At 41.7% G+C, this 24,988-nt stretch overlaps 1 protein-coding gene across 3 annotated transcripts in view; it reads right to left on the reverse strand.

Annotated features, from left to right (window-relative positions):
- Positions 1-24,988, reverse strand: part of Kiaa0586 (KIAA0586 ortholog) — a 95,691-nt gene that overhangs the window by 68,135 nt on the left and 2,568 nt on the right. For all 3 annotated transcript variants that reach the window (XM_052185691.1, XM_052185690.1, XM_052185692.1), the window contains 12 exons: positions 23,537-23,606; positions 22,430-22,499; positions 14,801-14,975; positions 12,779-13,000; positions 9,882-10,026; positions 9,026-9,187; positions 7,082-7,202; positions 5,217-5,349; positions 3,740-3,957; positions 3,086-3,158; positions 1,755-1,979; positions 292-466 (listed from right to left, as the gene is read on the reverse strand). In XM_052185691.1, the coding sequence (XP_052041651.1) occupies positions 292-466; positions 1,755-1,979; positions 3,086-3,158; positions 3,740-3,957; positions 5,217-5,349; positions 7,082-7,202; positions 9,026-9,187; positions 9,882-10,026; positions 12,779-13,000; positions 14,801-14,975; positions 22,430-22,499; positions 23,537-23,606 (1,789 nt within the window). The remainder of the gene's footprint in view (positions 1-291; positions 467-1,754; positions 1,980-3,085; positions 3,159-3,739; positions 3,958-5,216; positions 5,350-7,081; positions 7,203-9,025; positions 9,188-9,881; positions 10,027-12,778; positions 13,001-14,800; positions 14,976-22,429; positions 22,500-23,536; positions 23,607-24,988) is intronic.

Here is a 24,988-nt window from a genome sequence, read left to right on the forward strand (position 1 = left end):
CTCATTATTTAACTAAATCATATTCAAATATGTAGAAGAAATGGCTGGCATGCGTCAAAACATAATAATAAATGAAAATGTTCTTATTTAATTAAAACCAACAAAAATTAATCATTTTTATTGGCGAAGACTTTTTGGTAGCAACCCACACAAGTGCCCACAGACACTCCTCCCTGTCAGCGGCCGATGCTGAAGCTCCGCTTCTCATCCTCCCTCTCTTCTGCGTTGGACACTGAGCAGTAGCACTGCTGACAGACAGACAGTACCATGGAGGACGCTGAGCTGCCTCACCTCTTACTTGCTCTATCACCCTTGGCCTCTGTGGCTTGGCCTTAGGAGACGGAGAACTGAATCTGAGATACGGTCCTTTCTTAAGAGTGCTGCGATGCCCCTGATAAACCGGCTTCCCATATATCTGCAACATATAATCCTCGTCTTGCAAAGTTGTGGTTGATTTCAAGAGGCCCTACCAACGCAAAACAAGTTACAATTACTGTAAAAAATAGTAAAAGCTTCCACCCAGGAAACATAAAAGGCTTTATATTACTATGAGTAATTTCAGTTCCTAAAGTAATGTTTAAACACATTTTACAAAATTATTATGCTTAAATACAATAAACAGTCTTTAAATGACTTTATAAACTACCAGCTCCACTTTCAATCAAAATGCCACAGAAATGGGTTAAAGAGATGGCTCAGTAATTAAGAACACTGGCTGCTCTTCCAAAAGTTCGGAGTTCAATTTCTAGCAACCATATGGCAGCTCACAACCATCTGTCTATGGGACCCAATGACCTCTTTTGATATGTAAGCATACATACAGATAAAAACATAAACATAAAGTGCATAAATAAATAAATAAATAAATAAATCTCAAAATGCCACAGAAATGAAGCATTGATCTAGCACCATAGCCAAGCATTAAGTACATCTCTGCTCGATAATCCATGCTTAGCATTAAAAAACATTAATGTTGGGTTAGAATGGTAAAGAAAATCCCTCCAAGTATCCATATCATTTCTTGAACTCATTAGGCATTAAACATAATGTTTTATGTCTAAAACAGAACATACACAAAAAGATGGAACATACTTTTCATTAAAATGAATCTGGCTAATACCAGACAGCTGCATAATCTCTAGGCCAGTGGTCCTCAACCTTCCTACCACTGTGGCCCTTTAAGACAGCTCCTCATGTCATGGCGACCCCTAAACATAAATTTATTTTGTTGCTACTTCACAACTGTAATTTTGCTGTTATGAACTGTCTCAAGCCACAGGCTGAGAACCACTGCTCTAGACATACGTAGTCTATACCATGCCTCTGAGTCTGAGCTCTGACGTTAGGCATGCGCTGTGCTGCACGTCTGTCCTATCCACCCAGCTTCCTTAAAGGAAAAGGTGGGGCAACTGCTTGACTTCTAGAGGTTGAGGATAGCCTGGGCAAATATAAGAACCTGTCTCCTGAGAAACCAAAAGCCAAAAATAAAACGAAAAACACACTAAGAGGTCTTCGAGGGAGAAAAGTACAGATTTTATGTAGGTTTCTACATTACAGGTACAAAATCTTACATAATCAATGGTACAGATCTGGTCTAGGTTTGTATAGCTCTTCCTAGTTAAAAATCCCTCATATTCATGTCATTATTTCTATCTTTTAGGAAATGGCTGGGTATAGTGTGGCATCTAACAAAGGTGGGGTAGGCTCTCCCTCCTTCCTGACTTCCTGTGGCCTGAGGCCACCGCCGCCCTTACACTCCTCTCCTTCTGCAGGCCTGAGGCAGATGCGCTCTTCACTGGTGGACTTGTAAACTGCTCCTGCGTTTGCTTTTGATAATGGCTTCTTGGAATTACAGATCTGTTCACCGTTTTGTCTTGGTTACTGGCTTTAATATCTCTACTCATAGTAAGAGCTTTCTTGATTCTTTGGTTCTTTGGATCAAATCTCTTTTGTTCATAATCTTTCCTTGTAAGTTCATCCTAAAGCAAAGAAAATTAAAATTACTTAAACCAAAACAAATAGTAATGCTCTCAACACTAGCAAATATTTAAATTTATCTAGTATATAAACATTGTCTGGTACTTCTAAATGCTTTAAAACTAAAGAATATTAGCTTATACATGAAAAAACACTTTCTGGAAAAATGAACAAAACCTAAAGGACTGGAGGCACAGCAGTACATGCCTGCAACTCCTGAGTACGGGAGACAGGAAAAGCTCCACTGGAGGGCAGCACAAGCTACACAGAGATCCTGCCTCATAAATCAAAAGCAAACGAAGCTATCCCCAAACTAAGATCCTAGCAGGTTATGAGCACCCAGAAGAGGAAGCAGAGCGTGGCAGGAGACCATCACCATGGCTTTATACCTGCAGGTGCCCAAGTCCCAAGAAGTTAGGAACTTTAAGAAAACAAACTTAAATAAGCACATAATTTATAAAGAAACTGGGGTGACTGCATGTTAACTTACATTATTTGAATATTTAGATAAGCAAATTTACATCGAATTAACAGTGATGAAGACATATTCTGTGCACTGGCATACAGCCATAGGTCACTTCATCTTTTTATTCGCTAAGTTACACGTGAGTGAGTGTGTGTGTGTGTGTATGTATATGTGTGTGTTTCTAAGTAACAATGCTGAAAGCATTTTTTGTGCTCACTGCTGTGGGAGCCGAGCCGACACTTCCCCTTGCTGTGGCCATGAGTAAATATGCAAGCACGCTGGAGGAAAGCAACTGCCTTGCATTCCAAGATAAAAGTACTGGTCCCTAGCCTGTTTCTACACCTTCAAATACACCAAACTTAAGATCTGATGTCTGAAGACATGCTGCACTCATCACAGGTAGAAGAGAGACTTCCCACCCCAGAACTGACTTCCATGAGTGAGAAGCTTTGGTGGGTTTGCCTAAGTGAATCATTGCTTCCCAATCTGCTGGCTTGAAACACCTCTGCAGGTAGAATTTCATTTTCTGTTTAGAGTTTACTAAATAAAACAGACACATCAAAAAGAAAAGGCACATCAATAAACTGGAATTTATGCTATATTCTGAGAACTGACTTAATTTCCATTTTTTCCATAACATACCTGGATTTCTGCTGAAATGATTTTAATCCATTCATCTACTTTCTTTTTGATCCTAATTTTCTCTGACATCTCTCTACAAAAGAGAAAAAAGAAATGTTCTTAAATTAGCTTTAATATACTGCAAATAGGACCAAGATCCAGTGAATCTAGTCGTTTTAAAGCTATGTGTAACACAATGCCCTTCCTGAGAAAACAAAAAGTGATGGTTTTCACTAAATGCTACAAGGAAAGTGTCTGTGAAGAACAGGACAGAATTATCAGGAGGAGGGAAAACTGCAGTCAGTAAAACCCAGGACCTCCATGTCTGCCACACCAGGTCCCACATCTTCAGAGGCAATAAGGGGCCTTTCCCAAACTTGCAAACTCAGTAAGCACAGTTGAGTGCTTATAAAAGAGACTGGGGGTGGGGGTGGAAAGAGCCCAGCGGGTGAGAGCTCTCGGGTCAGCTCAGTTCAGTTCCTAGCACTCATAGCCATCCCTGACTCCAGACCCTGGGGCTCATCTCTGACCTCTATGGGTACGAGGCACACACATGGTGCACACACAAACATGTAGGCAAAACACTCTTACACATAAATGTGTCTTTAAAAAGAAAGCAAGTAAGCAAAGCTAGCAGCTTCACTAATAGGATATGACGCCCATATCCTGACTTACCTATTGGTGGCTAAAGCACTGATAAATGAATACATAGCAGCCCCATCCTTCGCACGGACGATAGCTTCCAGGTTTTCTTCTAGTACTTTTTTATTGTTTTGTACTCCTCTCAGAATCTTCGCAGCATCTTTCAAGACAGACCGTGTATTGGTTGTCTGCAGCGTAGCAGGATTATGTGGATGATCTGAAAGCCTCAAGGTAACTGGAGATTGCTTTACCTTTAAGAGAAATTGAAGACAAAAAATTACTATGTTAAACTTACATTGACTGCTTTACTCTAAAGAAAACGCACTGGGAAAACGGCAGAGCAGTTCAGATGGACACTGCTCTTCAGAGGACTGGAACTCATGTCCCAGCACTTATGTCAGGTGCCTCGCCACCTCCTGGACTCTGGGCCCAGGATACCTAACACTCTTGACTTCCATGGGTATGTGTTGTATATATGTGTGCATGCGTGTGCATGCAGACACACACACACATACAAGTACACAAAAATGAGTCTTTAATACTAAGAAGAACTAGTACATTGTTGCAGCCATGCACTAGAATCGATATAATCTAAGGTTCAGCTTGTCTAAATGAAAAGCTACTAAATACTGGCATTCTCTTATTTGGTTTATTTTCTAGTTAAAAAAAGTATTACAAATACTATATGTAATAGAGACAGGAAATCCAGAGCAATGCTGGGTCATCTGCTCATCAATAAAAGCTCTACTTGTGAAGAAAGCAAAACAAAATACAGAGGAAGTTCCTCCAGAGGCTGTGAACTAGATAAAGGACCACTCGCCCTTCACTCTTCCTCACACGCCTTTGTTAGTCAGAAAGGCAAAGACAGGTGTGGTGGCACCTGCTATGATCTCTTGCATGACAGTTGTGGGCCCGGGACCTTAACCGTAACCCTAACCCTAACCCTAACCCTAACCCTGAATTAGGATAGCTGTTCTAACCCTGACCCTGACCCTGACCCTGACCCTGACCCTAACCTTTGAGGCCAATTTGGTTTAAAAGCAATTCCTGGGTCATCAAGGGCTATATTCTAAGATTACCTCAAAAGTACAAGAGGAAAAAAAAGGGGGGCAGGGGTCGGAAACGGTCGGTGGCACAGGTCTGGTCATTTGCTAGTAAGCATCACCCAGTGCAGCCCTCCGAGCTGTTTTGTAAAGGGAACAAACAGGTCTGACTGTCACGTCTTTCAGTGCTTTATTTTCATCCTTCATTCCGACTGCTTCTATGGCTTTTTATTTCTTCTGCTTGCATTATTACTTCATTTTACTAGGTGTGTGCATACATCCTGTAGCACACATTACCTGTCTGCTGAGACAGGGCAATGTAGCACAAGCTGGTCTCAGACACAGTATGTACATCAGGATGACCTTAAACCCCACCTCCACAGTGCAAGGACTGCAAATGGGCGCCAATGTGCCTGATTGCGGGTTTTTACCCATAATTATGGATTTTGATACCATGCCCACTTTACCTGGAGCATGTCACTTGTTTGTTTCTGTTTCTGGCCAAGTTCATGAATAACATCATTATACTTCTGCACAGGTACTTGAGCTGTTCCTCGCTCTTCAGACGAAGGAAATCTTTGTGAATGTAGAGTTTCAGTGCTACAAAAGACAAGAACTTTTTTCTAAATTGTTGCAGGATATTTGATCACACTCTGAACCCCGAGATTCTGTTGTTTACTAGAAAAACCTATTTCTAGTTGTGGTGTGGCTCAGCCTTACTTTTACTTAGTACATATCTTTAACCCCCTGACTGGAATACAGACAAGCCTTTAGTGCACATCTTTGATCCCAAACAAGATAAAGTTACTTTGTAGAAGGAAGTACCCATGTTTAAAAGGCATGTCTAATTGAGTAGCAGACAAAGTGACCAATCAGAGAAAGATCTGACAGAATAGGCTATGTCCAACTCTCGGAAAAAAGAGAGAGAAAGGGAAGCTATTTAAGAGACAGCACAGAGAGAAACAGGGAGGAGTCAGTTTTACAAGGACATTTTTTCAGAGGAAGGTTGCAGACAAGAGGACAAGCTAGACGCAGGTGAACAGCCAGATGGTAGACAGAATGAGCCAGAAAATAAGTAGCAGCCAGAAGAGTAAAACGAGTTGCCAGAGTGAGGCCACACAGAGCAGAAAGTCAGACTGAAACAGTCAGCTTGGAGAGGAGCTTGAGCCAGATCGGCTGAGTTGAACCAGCCAGAGTTCAGAAATATCAAGAAAGTTAACTTATTTAGCAGTACGTCTCAAAGGCTGAAAACAAATCTGATGAGAGATACTTAGGTGCATCAGGAAAAAAAACAGAAAAGGCTCCTGCTTACGAGAAGCTGTGACTCAGATGCTCTCACAGCACAGAGAAGGAGCATTTGAAATGCTGCTCCTCCACAGGCAGTGAGAACACTCAGAACTAGAAATGTAAAGCTGGCAACAACCCAAGGAAAATTTACTAAAGCAAAAGAGTTGGTTCAGAGTTAGAGAAGCAAGCTATACACAGTTGGTCTTGGGTTTTTTGAGACAGTAACACTGTGTAGACCAGGCAAGCCTTGAACTCACAGAGATCTGTCTGCCTCTGCATCTCAAGTGCTGGGATCAGAGGCATGCACATCCACCATATCTTGAATACTAGCTTAAATACTTGCTTAAACTTGCCCACACTTACGACACCTTCCAACTTTGTTGCCTTGAAAACCATTAGGGTCACAGCTTGGAAGGGAAGATGAGGACTAGAGCTTCCTTGAGTGCTGCCAGGCTTGTTGCTATACAGCCTAATCACACTAAGCTGAAGGACAGATGTTTTCATGGTATTTTCAACAACAGAGATATCCGTGTGGTATCTCAGACACCCGATTGAATAGCTCAGTGACACAACACTGTGGCCAATAGACACTTTAAATCTAGATAATGAGGCACTCGTGGTAAAGCTCTGATCAGTTCCGCCATATTCCTCGGACTTGGGAAGATCATGTGATCATAGAGGATTACATGTGTGCCCAGACCACAGAGGACCCCAGGAGGTCTGAGGCTCTCACGTGTAGCTGACTGATGAGAGGTGCTATCCAGGCAGGAAGTGAACACACACTTAACAAAGGAGATCTATCAGTTCAAAGTAGAAAAAAATTGTTTCAAATATCCAACAGACTAAGCTAACAAAATAGAGACTCTGGTGTGTTCACAAGACAAAGGATTCAAACTCCACACCTGGACCTGCATCCATAAGAATAACCTGCTGCTTCAAATGCCTGGATCTCATTAAAAAGCAGTGATGTAACTGAATTCCTAAAGAAAATGGATTGTGAACAAAGCTATTTCTAGTCCCATTAGTTGTAGTCTCTTGTTTTTACCTGTCTTTCTCCAAATTCCATCCCATTTTTGGCTGAGTTAGTGAGGTTATGTCTGATGATTCAGTCTTTCTGGTCAAGTACTCATTACTATTTAGTACTTGTTCCAAGAGTCTTACATTTCCTACAGAAAAAACAAAAACAAAAAACCCCCACCTTAATGTCATTTTCCAAATTGGTTCCTTCCTCCCTCACATCCGTTGCATCCGTCTCCTCTGCATCCCCGCTCCACCTAAATTAAGTCCTTATGGTGGTCATCTACCCAGCTCACTGACTCGACATCCAAAATGGCTACTTGTAAGGGTTCCCTACATTCTGTGTGCTGGAAACTTAATTCTCGAATTTATGTATTTGTGGTATTTGAAATGTGGAGTCCTCAGGATGTGACAGGGTTATACAAACTCAGTCCTTATGAGTGGATTAGTTATCAAAGGAGTGACTCTGTTGTAAGACCGAGCTTTCTCTGGCTAGCTTGTTTTCTTGCCATGCAATGCCTTCTACCAAACCATGACCCAGCAGGAAATCAGAGCAGGCAGATGCCTCCCACTGCCATGCTTTTGAACATCTGGAATGGTAAGCTAAATAAACCTCTTTTCATAAATACATTCATCAGGGCAGACAATTTCCATTTTATTAAAGATTAGAGTTATAAAAACTCATTAATATGAGTAAAAGGACTAAACTTATCTCTATTAGCAAGAAGGGCTACATTTTAAGGCTCGGGAACATAACAGTATTTCAAATAAAATGGAAACGTTCTTCAGTTTCATTAAGTCCAAATATGGGCATTTATTCCAGCTGAATGTGGTGATAAATGTTAGTTTCTCAGAGTTGTACTTAAATCTATACCTAAAACAATAAAAGAAATATATTGTCATTAGCTTTCATTCAGTAAAGCATCATTTATAAAAATCCTACTCATGAAAGGTTTAAGTAATCTGTAGGTAATAAAATTATATATATCTTAACTACAATAAAGAATCTAAGGAAATGACTAAATACCATAGGAAATACTGAAACTAGTTACCTGAGTAGAGTTTAGTTCCTATTAGGTATACCTTAACTACAATAAAGAATCTAAGGAAATGACTAAATACCATGGGAAATACTGAAACAAGCTACCTGAGTAGAGTTTAGTTCCTACTAGGCACATAATCCTAAGTCCTGAAAGGGACATCTTATGCAACTCTAACTGTACAGGCAGCCAGGTGTGCTAGCTCATAGCTGTATGTCAGCAGTCAGGAGGCAAATGCAGGAGAATCATGAGCTCAAGGCCACTGAGATACAGACCGTATTGGAGTGACACCATCACAAAATAATAAAACAGGAGCAAAGAAGCAATCAGTCCAGAGAAGAGCTGTGGTCTGAATGGGACTCATCCCCAGCGGGCATCTGTGTTTGATAATGTCCTCTCTAGCTGGCTGCACCATTGTGGAAAGTTATGGAACCTTTAAGAGATAAAGCCTTGCTGGAAAAAGTGAGTTACTGGGGACAGGCTTTGAGGTTTTATAGCCTGGCCTCACTTCCTATCTGCTTTGGCTTCCTGACTATAGATTCAACACGACCAATATCTAAGCAAGCCCTTCCCCCTCCTGCAGTCATGCCTTTCCATGATTGAATGCAAACCTTTTTACAGCATGAGCCAAAATCATATTGCCTGCTTAAGTTGCTTCTTGTCTGTTATCTGGTCTCAACATCAAGAAAACTAAAGGCAGTCAGGCAGTGGTGGCGCACACCTTTAGTTCCGGCACCTGGGAGGGTAAGGCAGGCTGATTTCTGAGTTCAAGGCCAGCCTGGTCTACAGAGTGAGTTCCAGGACAGCCAGGGCTACACAGAGAAACCAACCCTGTCTCAAAAAAAAAAAAAAAAAAAAAAAAAAAAACAAAAGAAAAACAAAAAAGAGAAAACTAAAGGAGGATATTAATTGCACCTTTAGTAATTTCCTACCTTTAGGACTATACATTTCCATATTTTCTTTTTCTTCTATAGGGTTTTCCATCTTTGTTATTTTTCCATCCCTTGAAACAGGTACAGGGGCAAACCTTCGAGGCGCTGGTGTCTCTAGAGGAGATTTCTGTCCATCAAAATCTGTATCTTCACTCAAAGGCACTTTAACAGAAAGGAAGAAACTAATCAATAGGGAATTGTGGTTATGTCTCCAGTGGTAGAGGGCTTTGCCTAGATTTGGTTAAGCCCTGGGTTCAACCACTAAGTAACACACACACACACACACACACAGAGAGAGAGACACACATAGATACACACACACACATGCACACACAAGTAATAATCACAATAATAAAGATAAATTGAATTACAAAACCCTTTTTAGGGCTGAAGAGATGACTCAGCGGTTAAGAGCACTGGCTGCTCTTCCAGAGGTCCTGAGTTCAAGTCCCAGCAACCACATGGTGGCTCGCAACCATCTGAAAAATGTCGAGTCAGTGAGCTAAGGAGATGATCCCCATAAGGACTTACTCTAGGTGGGGTGGGGATGAAGAGGAGACGAATGCAACGGATGTGAGGAAGGAAGGAACTAATTTGGAAAATGACATTAAGTTAATTTTTTTCTGATTAGTTAGAACCATCAACTAGGAATTATTATAATTCATAACTTAAACAACCTTTAAAATAACCTAAAGTTTATTTGAACAACAAAAAAAGATATAAAACCAAGAGTTCCAAATATAATTTTATTTTTGAGACAAAGTATCCTGCCACTTTATAAGCAAATTTTCACCTTTTACACATGAAGAACATTCAGCACTGGTACATCTTATTCTCAAGAAACTAAGTATTTTACCTCGTTTAGGAACAAATGTGTTGTGTGAAGAAACACTGCTCCCATGAGGAAGTCCCAGCTTTCCAGCATCCTTTTCCACTGCTCTGGAAGGGGACATGCCAAGTCGAAGGCTGCCAGCCTTGAGTGCGGCATCAATAAAATGGGTCTAGAAGAGGTAGCATTACTTCGTTAATTTCAAATGATTTTACATATAATTTTATGATATCGAATAACAAGATATATTGAGATTTATTAGGATTGAAAGTGCCTTATTATATTTAACATACAATGGAAAAGGTATACTTACATATGTGCAGGTAAAACATTCATACATTAAAAAATGGTAGCCGGGCCGCCGGGCGGTGGTGGCGCACTCCTGTAATCCCAGCACTCTGGGAGGCAGAAGCAGGCGGATTTCTGAGTTCGAGGCCAACCTGGTCTACAGAGTGAGTTCCAGGACAGCCAGGGCTATACAGAGAAACCCTGTCTCGAAAAAAACAAAATCCAAAAAACCAAAAAAAAAAATGGTAGACGGGCGGTGGTGGCACACGCCTGTAATCCCAGCACTCTGAAGGCAGAGGCAGGCGGATTTCTGAATTAGAGGCCAGCCTGGTCTACAGAGTGAGTTCCAGAACAGCCAGGGCTATATAGAGAAACCCTGTCTCGGAAAAAACTGAATCCAAAAAACAAAAACAAACAAACAAACAAACAAAAGGTAATAAGTTTTAAGGTATATAAGAAATGCATTTTTAATAAATAAAACTGATTTCAGAAGTTTTAGGTTTTTTTTAAAGATTTATTTATTTTATTTCTATGAGTATACTGTAGCTGTCTTTAGACACAATAGAGGAGGGCATCAGATCCCATTATAGATGTTGTGAGCCACCATGTGGTTGCTGGGAACTGAACTCAGGACCTCTGGAAGACCAGTCAGTATTCTTAACTGCTGAGTCTTCTCTTCAACCTATGCCTTTTTCTTACTTGATGAGAAACAGGAAAAACAGCATTTCAGCAGAGGTCAAATCCCAGAGAAGTAAAGCTATTTACAGAGGAGGAACCAGCAGTCTGACTGAGTCACTGGCTTCTCACTAGATAATGTACTATATACTCAAGTCCCGCATGGAAGACTTCCAAAGGCCTTATTACATGCTTATAATATGCCAGTAAATATTTCTAATCTCATGAAAATATCAAAACAAGGCTTATTAAGAACTCTTGAGAAATATGAATATAGAAAAAATTTTGAAAATGAAAGCACTTAATAAGCATTTAATTTTTTGTACATTTTCCTGAGTACTACATTTTAATATAATTAAACCTTCAAAATAGCACAATAACTACAAAGCAGTAGGAGCTGTGGGGATGGTTCAGTGGTTACATGCTTTCCACACAAGCCTGAGGACAAAAGTTCAGATCCCCAGAGCACAGGCAAACACTGAATTGAAGCCTAGATGGTGGAAATGAGAGGTCCCAGAGCAAGCTGACGAAAAAACACCAGTCACCTCAATGAGCCTTGAGTTTGATTGAGACGCTATGATCTTTAAGGTCATGTGGAAGACAACGACGACTGTCTTTATCAACCTCAGCACATGCACAGATACCCATGCAGACACAGACACATAGACACGCAGACACACACACACACACACACAAATGGACATGGAAAAATAAATGCAACCAGGCAGTGGTGGTGGTGCAAGCTAGGAGGCAGAGGCAGGCAGAGCTCTGGGTTCAAGGCCACCCTGGTCTAAAGAATACATTCTAGGATAGCCAGGGAGACACAGAGAAACTGTCTCAAAAGACAAAAAGAAACAAAATGCAAATGTACACTGGTTATATATTCCTATTTTTAAAATGTTTTGGAGCTGGGTAATGTTCCAGAACTCAGAAATTCCAAAATAAAAACTCAGCTATTTGTAATGCTAATTCTTCTTTCTCTAATATCTCAATACATCATACTCAAAGGCATTAAGGAACTGATTCGTTCAGTAAACCAAACAGGAGCATTTGTAGGTAGTGTTCACTACTACTCCACACTGTAGTAGCTCTGTCCATGGGAGCATCAGATCTTACGGAAGCTTTCAGTGACACCCAAGCACCATCACAGACCTGCTCTCCAGAATCTCCAAGGTAACAAAGTATCTGTATTTTTACAAAGCTTTCCGAATGTTTCCAATGCATATCAGCAGACTTGGAACTGCTGATGTAAACAAATCACTGCTTTAAAAATAATGTGACCGGAATGGGGAAACAGGTCCCCAAACAGAGTGTCTGCCCACCTCGCGGGCATGAGAACGGAAGCTTAGGTCCCTAGCTGGGCACCGTGGTCATGTTGCAGTCCAGTCCTGGGAGGAGAGGGAGCAGACAGCTACATCCCTGGAGTTTGCTGACCATCCAATCTAGACAAATTGGTGAGCTCAGGATTCAGTGAGACTTTGTCTCAAAAAATAAGGCAGAGGGTGCCTGAAGAAGACATTGAAATTAACTTCTGGCTTCCATGTGAACACACATACAATACTGCAAAAAGAAGAAAAGCCAACTCTATGGAGAGGTCTCACGGCACCGACAACACTATAACCTAGAACACGCCATGTACGTACACAGCAGAAAGTCCGATGAGCAAGCCAATCATGATTTAAGAAATTGAACTGTCAGCCGGGCAGTGGTGGCGCACGCCTGTAATCCCAGCACTCTGGGAGGCAGAGGCAGGCACATTTCTGAGTTCGAGGCCAGCCTGGTCTACAGAGTGAGTTCCAGGACAGCCAGGGCTATACAGAGAAACCCTGTCTCAGAAAAAAAAAAAAAAAAAGAAATTGAACTGTCACAACCTAGTGTGCTAAGACAACTACTAGTTAATGATTACTCAGAGAGGGGCGTACAAAAGGCACTCGGAATGTGCACGGCTCGATCACAGATACCTGAATGTCTATCTGCTGTTGCTGTAATTTCTCAAGGTGCCTGATGTGCTGCCCCATGAACACGTTCATCTGCTTCTCGTGGTCACAACAGTGTAACCTCTCCTGCTCATTCTGAATGCTTGCTTGGTGCTCGGTCACTCGTTGTAACTGCTTATCAGTCTCCTGTAACTTATTAAGTAACTCTCCAACACAATTAACCTTTGCTTCCAAATCACTCTGTACCTAAAACAAAAGATCAAAATAGAATTTCACATTGTAGAAAGACATCTAATTTATGGCAGCTGTACTGAGAAGGTGTAACTAGAGTGAGATAGAGTAATCCTTTGGAGTAATAGGCATATTTTGTTTCATGAACTAAACATACATGTTCTGGCCTCCACATGAACACACATACCAAAGGAAGGAAAGCCAACTCTAAGGTGAGGTCTCACGGCACTGACAACGCTATAACCATGCACCTACACAGCAGAAAGAACACTGAGCAAGCCAATCACAACTTACGCACACCAAAAAAAAAAAAAAAAAGATTTTACAATGCTAGGAAAAAAAGAGCAAAAGCAGGCAGCTTTTGCAGCCACACATGCTGGCCAGCATGGAGGAGACACGCTGTGGTCAAAGTGTGCTGCTGCCGTGAACACAGAACCAGGCACGACTGACAGGAACCAAGGACTCGGACTCAGACGAACCAGACTTGGAACTGACAAAGCCTTCTTCCTCTGATCCAAATGTGATTACAGAGGATTAATCAGTGTGCTAGGAAGAAAGAACAGTCATGGTGGCACATGCCTTTAATCCTGGACAGGTTGATCCCGTGGGACAGAGTGAGTCCCAAGGGAGCCAAGGCTATGGAGAGAAGCCCTGTCATGAAAAACAAAAACACGGAAAGACTAGCAACTGTGGCTGCTTCTTCCTGGCTGTTCACAGTCTGAAACTGCTGTCCTACAGAGACTTCACATTGAGAGGAGCTCACCCTCCTCCCACGCTGTGGACAATTAGCGTGCTGAGGTTCCAGGTTCGGGTGGTAGGAGGCGTGGCTCCACGCAAGTGCGTACAGCCCACCTAACCTTCAGCTTTTCTGTGTGTCTGTGTGTGTATCTGTGTGTGTGTGTCTGTGTGTCTATGTGTGTATGTGTCTGTGTGTGTGTCTGTGTGTGTGCGTGTGTGTGCCTGTCCTTTCTCCATTCTTTCGCCATCCCTCCTCAGAGTTCCAGACCCGAACTGTACAATGGCACACTCCTGTAATCACAGAAGGAAGAAAAGTCCAGATAGGAAGCTCCCATCTCAAGAGAATGAAGTGGGAATGGGGCTTAGCAGTGTGCTTGCCCAATACCCATGAGGCCGTGGCATGAGTGCTTTGCTCCCTAGTACTGCACGAACAGGTTGCTGGTGCTTATCTGTGGTGCTGGAATGTGGTGCAGGAGGCTAAGAGGCTAAAGCTCATCCCTGGCTACACAGCAAAGTCACCGTCAGCCTGGGAAACATGAAACTGTCTCAGAAAAACAAACAAACAAACAAACAAACAAACAAAAGAAGCACAGCTCTGGGTGCTTCTCCAATGTAAGGCTAGGGCAGGTCAACAACTCCGAATCTGAATCTTGACTCTGCTTCCTATTAGCTCTAAAATCTTATAGCTATCCTGACTTATTTCTGTTTCCCCATGACAGGCTAGTATTATGATATAATAAGATCATATAAAATCCTCTGGTTTGTTCAGGATTGCAGGTCTAGCGATACAACTTGGTGTGACAACACTTACCTATCACCACATAAGGGCCCTGGCTTTGATTCTCAGAGACTGATCATCCAGAGCATGGACTGTCAGTGCCACAGTGAAAACGTCCTGGCTTCTCTAAGCCAGCACACTCACAAGGGGCACACGGCTTCTGGGAAACAATCCACAAACCACAAATGAGAAGAACCTTTCCAACTAGGAACCAGAATGTAACTAAGTGTTCAGTCAGACACAGCTGTGTCAGAGTCAGCGCGTCTCGCTGTTCAGGGATACCCAGGAGAGAGAAGTACCTTAATCAAAGGAGCTGCTGTGGCAATGGCAGCGGCAGTCGCTGCGGCCACCGTTGTAGCTGAATCAACTCTACCGGGTGGAGTTTCAGTCTCCTGAGCAACTGTATTCCTTTCTGGACTCATGTCTTCTAAAAGATGCACTTTCACCGCCTTAAAAACAGGCATGCTTTGAGCTCTTTAAAGACAAAGAAACAAAGGTTTTCAGAAATCTGCATTGAACCATTAGAAGAAATGCCTACATGCCCCAATCTGGGAGTTTCCTAAAGTGGCTTTCTGGGTTTCTCTTAGACTTTTCTCTTATTTGTAGTTATGTGCAGCATGGGCACGAGAGGCTGTGTGTACGTGTGGGCTGTAGAGTGTGAGTCACCTCACTGATGTAGGTGCTAGGAACCAAACGCACACTTCTACAAGTGCAGCCAGTATTCGTAACAACTGAACTGTCTCTCCAGCTCCATCTTGGGTTTTTGCTTGTTTGCTTGCTTGTTTGTTTGTTTAATTAAAGCAGGGGCTAGTGAGATGCCTCAGAAGTTAAGTGCTCTGGCTGCTTTTCAGAAGAGCCGGATTTAATTCCTAACACCATCACAACCATCTTAAACTATAGTTTCAGGGTATTGCATGTCCTTTTCTGACCTCTTGAGGTACGCACATGGTATACAGACATACAATGCAAGCAAGCAAAACACCTGAACATATTAAAATACACAAGATGTTAAGTGGTTATTTAGTTAATATTATTAAGCTTAGGTCATTAAGGACTAAAGGAATAAAAAGTTATCCCTTGAAGCCACTATACTATTTTTGAAAATATGGCTTACACAATACAACCACATAGCTGCAGTTATAAAGACAGATAATCAAAAAGCACAAATACAATGCACAAGGTTTAATTCCCAAAGGCAGGAGAACTGAATCTGAATCTAAGAACTGATGGTTGTATTCACCAAATACTTTTAGAAGAATTATAAAATTAAGGGTTGAAGATACAACTCCGGAGGTACATGCTTAAATGCATGACATCTAATTCCCAACCCCAGCACATTTAAAAAAAAAAAAAAAAAAGCCAGAAAACCAACAGTGCCTACCACTCCATTCCATACTCAGACTTCTCACATCCTCCTCCAGGGTCTAGCCTGGTGAGCACCCCACAAACCCAGTATTTGTATTTACATATCCTACCAAGTCTAGCCCAAGTCCCACAGCCAGTGCCCCAGACTAGTCCTGCCACCTGAACTTTGCAGCAAAGAACTGTAGGCTACCACAGGGACCAAAATCCTGACTTGAAGCTTAGCCTCACCATCTATCTACTCCTGAGCCGTAACCAACATTTAAGTCCCACTTGGACCCACCCTACCCTCGTGTACCCACAGGACCATGTGTGTTGACTCCACTAGCCACTCCATACCATGCCTTCCTTCAGGGGATAGCCTGCTAAGTACACAACCTTTACATCCATGTCTTCTCAGAAAGAAGACTACCAGATTTAGCCTGGGTCTACCTCGTCTGTCCTTCCCTGCCTTCAAAGCAGAAGCCCTAGACATGGGCCAGTATTCTGCCTACCTATCCACCATACTACATGACTCTACTCTGTCGACTCAGACCTCCACACTTCCATCTTGGAACAGGAAGTGTCCTAGTCCCTTTTGCCCACTGGACTATATTCCACCCACGCCACTTCTGACTTCTAGACACAGGAAAAGAATACACAGGAAATGTAACACACACACATACACACAGGAAAAGAATACACAGGAAATGTAGGATACCATGAAAAACACCAAATCTTCAAATTATAGATATAGATAATCAAGAAGATGCCCAAACCAATTACATAGATCTTCAACAAGATCCTAGAAGCGAACTCACCCTAAGTAAGGAAAGTGACAGTTTAAACATGAACAGCACCTACAGGCTCACAGATCTGAATGCGTGTCACTAGGGAGCGGCTCCATTTGGAAGGATTAGGAGGTATGGCTTTGGTTACCTTCATCATGGTATCTCTTTGCAGAAAAACAATAATAAGACAGAAAGACACACCCAAAAATACAAGAAGCACACAGAGCACTGATAGACAAGATCAGAAAAGAAAATCCCCCTGGCATATCATAGTTAAAATACTAAGTATCCATAACAAAGAAAGATATTGAAAGCTACAAGAAAAAAAAATACAAGTCATATACAAAAAAACCCCACCAGAATAACAGCTGGTTTCTCAACAGAAATTTCGAAACAAGTCTAGAGCAATGCATTCTGAATGCTAAAAAAAAAAGATGGCCAACTTAGACTAATATACTAAGCTAAAATGTCTGCCGTAATTGAAGGAAAAGAAAACTTTCCATAACAAAAACAGCTTTAAAAAATTATATCCAACTGTGGTGGTTTGTATAGGAATGACTCACATAGACACATGTGTTTGAATACTTGGCCTACCATAAGGAATGGTACTATTAGGAGGTGTGGCCTTGTTGGAAAAAGTGTGTCACTGGGGGGTGGGGGGGGAGGCTGGCTCTGAGGTCTCATATCCTCAAGATATACCCAGTGTGGCTCTGCAGATCAAGATGTAGAACTCTCAGCAACTTCGCCAGCACCATGTCTGCCTGCATACTACCATGTTTCCTCTGAAATTAATGTTTTCCTTTATGGAATTGCTGTGGTCATGTTGTCTCTTCACAGCAACAGAAACTCCAAGACACTAACAAATGAAGCCGAACGAAAACAGAGCATTTTTTTAGGATAAAGAGAAGAATGATCATAGCAGAAAGTCTGTGGAAAGAAACATAAAGCTACTTTATTAAAACACAAAATACAAAAATAAACTAAAAACAAAAACAAACAAACAAAAAACCAGACATGGTGGCACACACTTTTACTCCCAGCACTTAGAAGGCAGAGCTACATGGATCTCTGTGAGTTCATGGCCAGTGTGGTTTACAGAGGGAGTGCTAAGACAAACTACACAAAGGGCGCTGGAAGATGGCTCAGTGGATAAGAGCACAGACTGCTCTTCCAGAGGTCCTGAGTTCAGTTCCACAAAACCACATGATGGCTTACAACCATCTATAATGGGATCTGAAGCTCTCTTCTAGATTTGTCTGAAGACAGCTACAGTGTATTCATAGAAAATAAATCTTAAAAAAAAAAAAAAAGAAAGAAAAGAAAAAAGAAAAGAAAAGGATTCCTCCAAACTACACAGAGAAACCCTGTCTTGAAAAATAAAACCAGCCGGGTGGTGATGGCGGCAGCAGTGGTGGCGCACGCCTGTAATCTCAGCACTCTAGGAGGCAGAGGCAGGCAGATTTCTGAGTTCGAGGCCAGCCTGGTCTACAGAGTGAGTTCCAGGACAGCCAGGGCTATACAGAGAAACCCTGTCTCGAAATAACCAAATCCAAAAAAAAAAAAAAAAAAAAAAAACCATAGATATTAAACAACTCATTTCTAAACATTGAACGGGCTAAAGAAAAATCTTCCTGAGACTAAGTAAAAATGAAAATACAAGCATCTGGGACACACTGAAAGCAGTCCTATTTGGCTAATTTTAGCTCTACGGGCCTATATTAAAACATTAGAAAGAGCACAGATAAATGGCTTAGGGAAGCGACTCAAACAATGAAAAATCAACAACAGACATAATTCAAACCTAATTGGCAGACATAATAAACCAGAGAGATGTCAGCTAAACAGAAACAAAGATGAAACAAGTCCAATAGCTGGTTCTTTGAAAGAGAAACAAACTGATAGGCCCTTGGCCCAACTAGTGGAAAGAGAGAGAACTAAAGTGATAGACCCAGAAATGAACAGCGAGACATTAGAACAGATACCAAATAGATTCAGAGTATTATATGTGAATATGTTTAAAAACTTGTACTCCATGAGACCGGAAAATCTAAAAGAAACAAATGAATTTCTATATTTAATCAAACTATCAAAATTAAACCAAGAATAACAAAAGAGGATATTGAAATAATAATTAAAACGTTCTAGCCAAAAACCATCTAGCACCAGATGGATTCACAGCAGGATTCCACCAGACAGTCAAAGAAGGCTGTCTTCTCTAAACTATTCAACAAAAGAAAAGAAAGAAAAAGAAAAGAAAAGAAACTGAGTGAATGCTCCCAAACTCCATCTATGATGTTACCATCACTCTAATACCCAAACTAGATAAAGATACAACAACAACAAGGGAGGGAGGGAGAAAAGGAGGGGAAGAGAGAGAAAGAGAGAAAGAAAGAGAGAACGAACGCAGGCAGACAAGCTAGCTACAGACCAATATCCCTAATGAACATACTCAAAAATATTCATTAAAATACTTGTACTAGAATGCAGACCTACATCAGAAAGATTATCCCCCATGACCAAGTTGGCTTTATCCCTGAAATGCAAGCATGGTTCAACATTAATAAATGCAATATGCCACAAGAACAAACTTGTGATGGTTTGTATGTGTTCATCCCAGGAAGTGGCACTATTAGAAGGTGTGGCCTTGTTGGAAGAAGTGTGTCACTGTAGGGATGGGCTTGGAGATCTTCCTCCTAGATGCCTGAGGATGCCCAGTCAGTTCCTTTGGATAAAGATGTAGAACTCTCAGCTCCTCCTGCACCATGCCTGCCTGGATGCTGCCATGCTTCTGCCTTGATGACAATGGACTGAACCTCTGAACCTGTAAGCCAGCGCCAAGTAAATGCTGTCCTTGTAAGAGTTGCCTTGGTCATGGTGTCTCTTCACAGAAGTAAAACCCTAACTAATATAGACTTAAAGACAAAAACCACATGATAATCTCGATACAGAAAAATCCTTTGACTAAATTCAACATGACTTCATGACAAAAAACTTATGCAGGGCTAGAGAGAGGATACCTCAGCATATAAACAAGAAAACCACAGTGGGCATCATCCTAAATGGAGACAAGCTTGAAGTCAGGAACGAGACAGGGCTGTCCACCATCCCCACTCACTCCTCACCACTGTGCTCCAAGTACTAGCTGAAGCCATAAGGCAAGAGAAGGAAATTAAGGGCTGGAGAGATGGCTCAGTGGGTAAGAGCACCGACTGCTCTTCCAAAGGTCATGAGTTCAAATCCCAGCACCCACATGGTGGCTCACAACCATCAGTAAAGAGATCTGACACCCTCTTCTGGTGTCTGAAGACAGCTACAGTGTACTTACATATAATAAATAAATAAATCTTAAAAAAAAAAAAAAAAGGTCACTCATTTAAAAAAAAAAAAAAAAGAGAGAAAAGGAAATTAAAGGGATACAAATAGGGAAAGATGATATGATTTTATACATTAGAGATCCCAAAAGTCCTGTCATAAAACTTCTAGAAAACATAAACTCAGAAAATGGCAGGATACAGAATCAACTTGCACAAATAAACAATTTTTCTATATACTAACAACAAACATCAGGAGAGATCATGAACACACTCTCATTTACAAAAGCCTCTAGGAAAATAAATATCTAGGAACAAATCTAACCAAGTGAAGGACCTCTACAATGAAAACTTTAAACCTCTGAAGAAATAAAGAGAAATTGAAGGATGTCCCAGATTCATGGGTTGGTAGAATAAACATTGCAAAAATGGTGATTTTACTGAAAGCTGTAACAGATGCAATACAACCACAATCAAAATCTCCATCCCATTCTTCTCAGAAACAGAAAAAAAAATCCTAAAGTTCATATGGAACCACAAGAGACCTAGGACAGCTGATCCAGGGCAGAGGATGCTGCTGAAGTGATAATGACTGCAGATCTTAAGATATAGTACAGAAGCCAGGCGGTGGTGGCGCACGCCTGTAATCCCAGCACTCTGGGAGGCAGAGGCAGGTGGATTTCTGAGTTTAAGGCCAGCCTGGTCTACAGAGTGAGTTCCAGGACAGCCAGAGAAACCCTGTTTCGAAAAAACCAAATCCAAAAAACCAAAAAAAAAAAAAAAAAGAAAGATATATTACAGAAGCATAGCAGACAATACAGTATTCACACAATAACAGACATCCAGACCAATAGAACAAAATCAAAAACCCAAACATGAGCACACATAACTTCAGCCACATAATATGTGACCAAGATGCTGAAAACATAAGCTGGCAGAAAGAAACCACCGTAAACAAACGGTGCTGGGAAAGCCGGATGTCCAGTGAGTACCTGGGTAGACCGGTGCAGCGAAGGATTTCCTGCACAGGACACTATTTGCCAAGAGTTAAGGCCAACAGTTGACAAATGGGACTTCGTTTAAAACAATAAAAATAAGGAAGGTTCTGCACAGCTAAAGGAACAATCAACAGCATGAGAGGAAGCGTACAGATGGGAGAGAACCTTCTCCAGCTGCACATCTGACAGAAGTTTAACATCCAGAACATACAAAGAACTCAAAAAAACGAGTCAAAAACAAATGACCCGAGGACCCGAAGAGAGACGTCTCAAAAGAAAAGCTAAGAAACAGCTCAAAAACTATTCATCATCCTTAGTTATTAGGAAAATGCAAATCAAAACAACTTTGAGATTTCATCCTACCTCAGTGAGGGAGGTAAAGACCAATGGAATAACTAGCAACAAACACAGAGACGCAGGGAAACCCGTACTCCGTGCGGCTGTGTGGCGGGCAGGAATTCACCCCTGAACAGCCTGGGTGCCCTCACGTCCTGGCCGAAGGCAGCACTTACTTCTCTCTGATGCCTCTTCAGAGCTAAGAGAGCAACGGTTCTCAGTGCACCTCAAACCTATCAACTGACTTTGGCTTCTCCACCTGCTGACCTCTTCAGACACAACTGAGTCACCCAGTTCTCAATTATTTCATCATAATTACATGACAGTTGCCACAGATAGAATTGGGAAAGTGGGGAATCTTATTTATTTCTTAGTTTTACACATGGAGACTGAAATCTGGAGGTAATAGGACTTACTTGGCCAAAGCCAGAGATTTAGTGGGGGGCTGAGTTACGAGTCCCATTTCCAGAGGCTATCCCATGACACTCCAGCTTTCTCAGATGAGACTGCCTCCCCCACCACACAAATGCCATTCTTCTAGCTGCCCCACTTTATAAGAGACAGCTCTTGCCTCTGCCAAACACCATCTATGTAGTGTTACAAATCTCTTCTCATTGAAGACAAAAGCACTGGGCCCACGCCTAACGTTAGGCTTTTCTTTCTAAACGCTCAACCTTCTACCCAAATCACTGTTTTCTTCTCTTCATGGATGCGGTACAGTCGATGCCTTCTCAACAAACCTGCCTTTATATCACGTGTTGATCTCTCCCATTATTAACTCCTGTTGAGACGCAGCAGAGCCAGACCCCAGGGCTTACGTCTCTCTTCCTATTCCAGCTCCAGTTACTCTGGCCTGCGCCTGTGTACACTGTTAGACACGGGGCTGTGCTAACAACTGAGTGAACAAGACAGCAGGGCAGAGGGCAGGCAGGACCTTAACTAAGCCGCTCACACTCCTGGACTATACATGCTGCCAAATGCCCCCACCACGGAGCTCCAGCCACAGCCTACAGACTGCTGTGGTTAGCTTTAAAACATTGCTGTGTTCTTCTGAATTGCTGTGTATGGATTGTGTAACATATGCTAATGCACAATTTCCTTCTAATTTAAGGTAATATACCATTATAAGTGTGTTTGTAAATGAAACTTACTTTTGCTTTAAAATAGTTCTCAGAGCATCTTTCTGTCCCATGGTGTACTGAGAAATAAAGATGTCATTTGCTGAAAAATTAAGACACAAAAATATTATTTCAGATTCTGAAGAACAAAAAAAGCCAAGATTGAGGGCTAGGAATATAGTTCAGTGGCACAAGACTTGCTTAGAATGTATGGAGTCCTGGGTTCAACCCCTGGTGCTTTTTAAACACAGAAAGAATGAATGAACTTTGATTGGTGATTTGCAGCTCCCATCCGGCACTCAGCATACAGAGGCACAAACCTTTGCAATAAGTTTGTAATAGCAAAATAGGCTTTTCTTGTGTAAATCCTTTTATAGATTTTAGGTTCTATTAGTAACCTAATTTGAAAAGAAAAACAAATTAAAATAAAAGGAGTTCAGGATATAGACAGCAGATTTACCTAGCATGCAGAAGGCCCTGGATTTGATGCCTAGCACAAAATAAATACTATTAAGCTATTGAATGAATAAACCAATTCTGGACTGGAAAGATGGTTCGGCAGCTAAAAGTACTCACTGCTCTTACAAAGAACCTGGGTTCAATGCCCAGCACCCACATGGTGACTCACAATCCTCTATAACTTCAGTCCCAAGTGATCTGACCCATCCTCTGGCCTTTTTGGGCACTGTGAAGAGTGCTGTGTACAGACATAGGCAGGCAAAACACCTACACACACAAAATAAATAAATCAGACTAAATTTTAAAAGAGCCCATTCTATCCTCACAAAGAAATTACTGACATATACTGCAATATGGATAAGCTTAAGCACATTATATAAATTAAACAGTCACAAAGGTTAAACACTACATGATGCCTCTGGCATAGGTACCTGAGGTGGTCAGAGTCACAGAGGCAAGAGTGAGGAGTTAGGGGCACAGAGCTCAGTGGAGGATGGTAATGTCTGGAGGTGAATGAAAGTGACCCTTGCACAATGTCAATGTACTTGATGTCACCAAATGTCATCAAGGTGAATGTCACAGAACCGTGCACTCAAAACTAATGGAATAAAATATTTTCTGTCCATTTTAACTCAGCCTTATCCTGCTGATTATTAAGCTGAGTCAACTGTATTAATTTACCTTTTTGTGCATTGTTCTCTTCTGTTTTATTCAAAGGTAGCCTCCGAATTGCAGCGTCTTTAGAAAAATCCTTGGGCATAAAAGAAAAGAGTAAGATTGAATGAGCTTAAATCACCACCAACAGAGTCACATTCATAGACATTTGAGTGCTGTGATCTAGGAGGGCAGGTCTGCACATTTTACTCACTTCATTCCCAACACTACACCTTCCGTAGGTACTCTGAAGCCAGTCGAAATTTCTCAATGAATGAGCAATGTGAAATCACAATAGTGAATAAGGAGAAATTGAACAAACACAGAGAAGTGGAACAAGAAACTGATTCAAATCCACACTTGAACATCTCAGCTGGTCCAGTTAATGTGCTTATCTAGATGCCTCAAGGGTGAGTCAAATGGGGAGGGGGGAAGATACCATAGTCCTTACATGGTACAACACTGCAACCTAACCACAGTTTTCTTAGTACAGAGCTCATACACTGCCTTACAAAGTTGTACTGTGTAGGTCACATCTACTGCTCAAGAGTTTCCTGCTCTTGAGTGTGATTCCAGAACTTATCTCTGAGACTCCACCCTGAGACACTTGAACTCTTAAGGCACTAAGCGTGGACTCCACGCTGCTCTTTGACTTCCTTTCTTCTGCTAAACATAAAAGGGAAAAACTGGGGAGACGGCTCAGTAGTTAGTTAAGCACTTGCCTCTCAAGCACACGACTCCCCAGAACCAAAGTGAATGCTGGGAGAATGTGGCAGCCTGCCTGGAACTGCAGCCCTGGAAGGAAGGCCGGGGTAACTGCAGCCCTGGAAGGAAGGCTGAGGTAACTGAGGTAACTTCAGCCCTGGAAGGAAGGCCGAGGCAGGAGACTCCCAGGGCAGGTGGTCAGTTAGACTAGCATGTCCGTGAACTCTGGGACTAAGACACCCTCACTGAATGAAATAAGGAAGAAGGGCAACGGAGGATGCTTCCTGACAGCAACCTCGAGGGTATTACGTATGCACACGTCCCTTAACCCTCCATAGGCAAACATGAACACACACACATACACACACTGTGTACACACATGAAAATGGAAAAACAAAATTTAAAGTTAAGATAATGATGGGTGTTAATTTACAAACACCAACTAGATTAACAGTTCAAGAGACATATGTAATTCCCCACACTCCTCAAGTAACACTCTATAAAACATTTCTGGAGCTGGTATCATGGTTCAACAGACGAAGAAACCAGCTGCCAAGCTTGCTGATTCAAACTTGATTGCTGGGACCCATGTAATAGGAGAGAATCAATTCTTGAAGGTCCTCACAAAAAATGGCCCTCACATGCCCACACACATACCTGCTTGTACACAAACAAAACAGATAAAAAAGTGATAAAAATGAAATAAACAAAGAACAAAACATTCCCCGTCATACGAGATACCAAAACAAAACACGTGTTATTGCAAAACATAAC

Source organism: Apodemus sylvaticus, chromosome 6 (genome assembly GCF_947179515.1).
Source record: "Apodemus sylvaticus chromosome 6, mApoSyl1.1, whole genome shotgun sequence".
Classification (NCBI taxonomy): Eukaryota; Metazoa; Chordata; class Mammalia; order Rodentia; family Muridae; genus Apodemus; species Apodemus sylvaticus.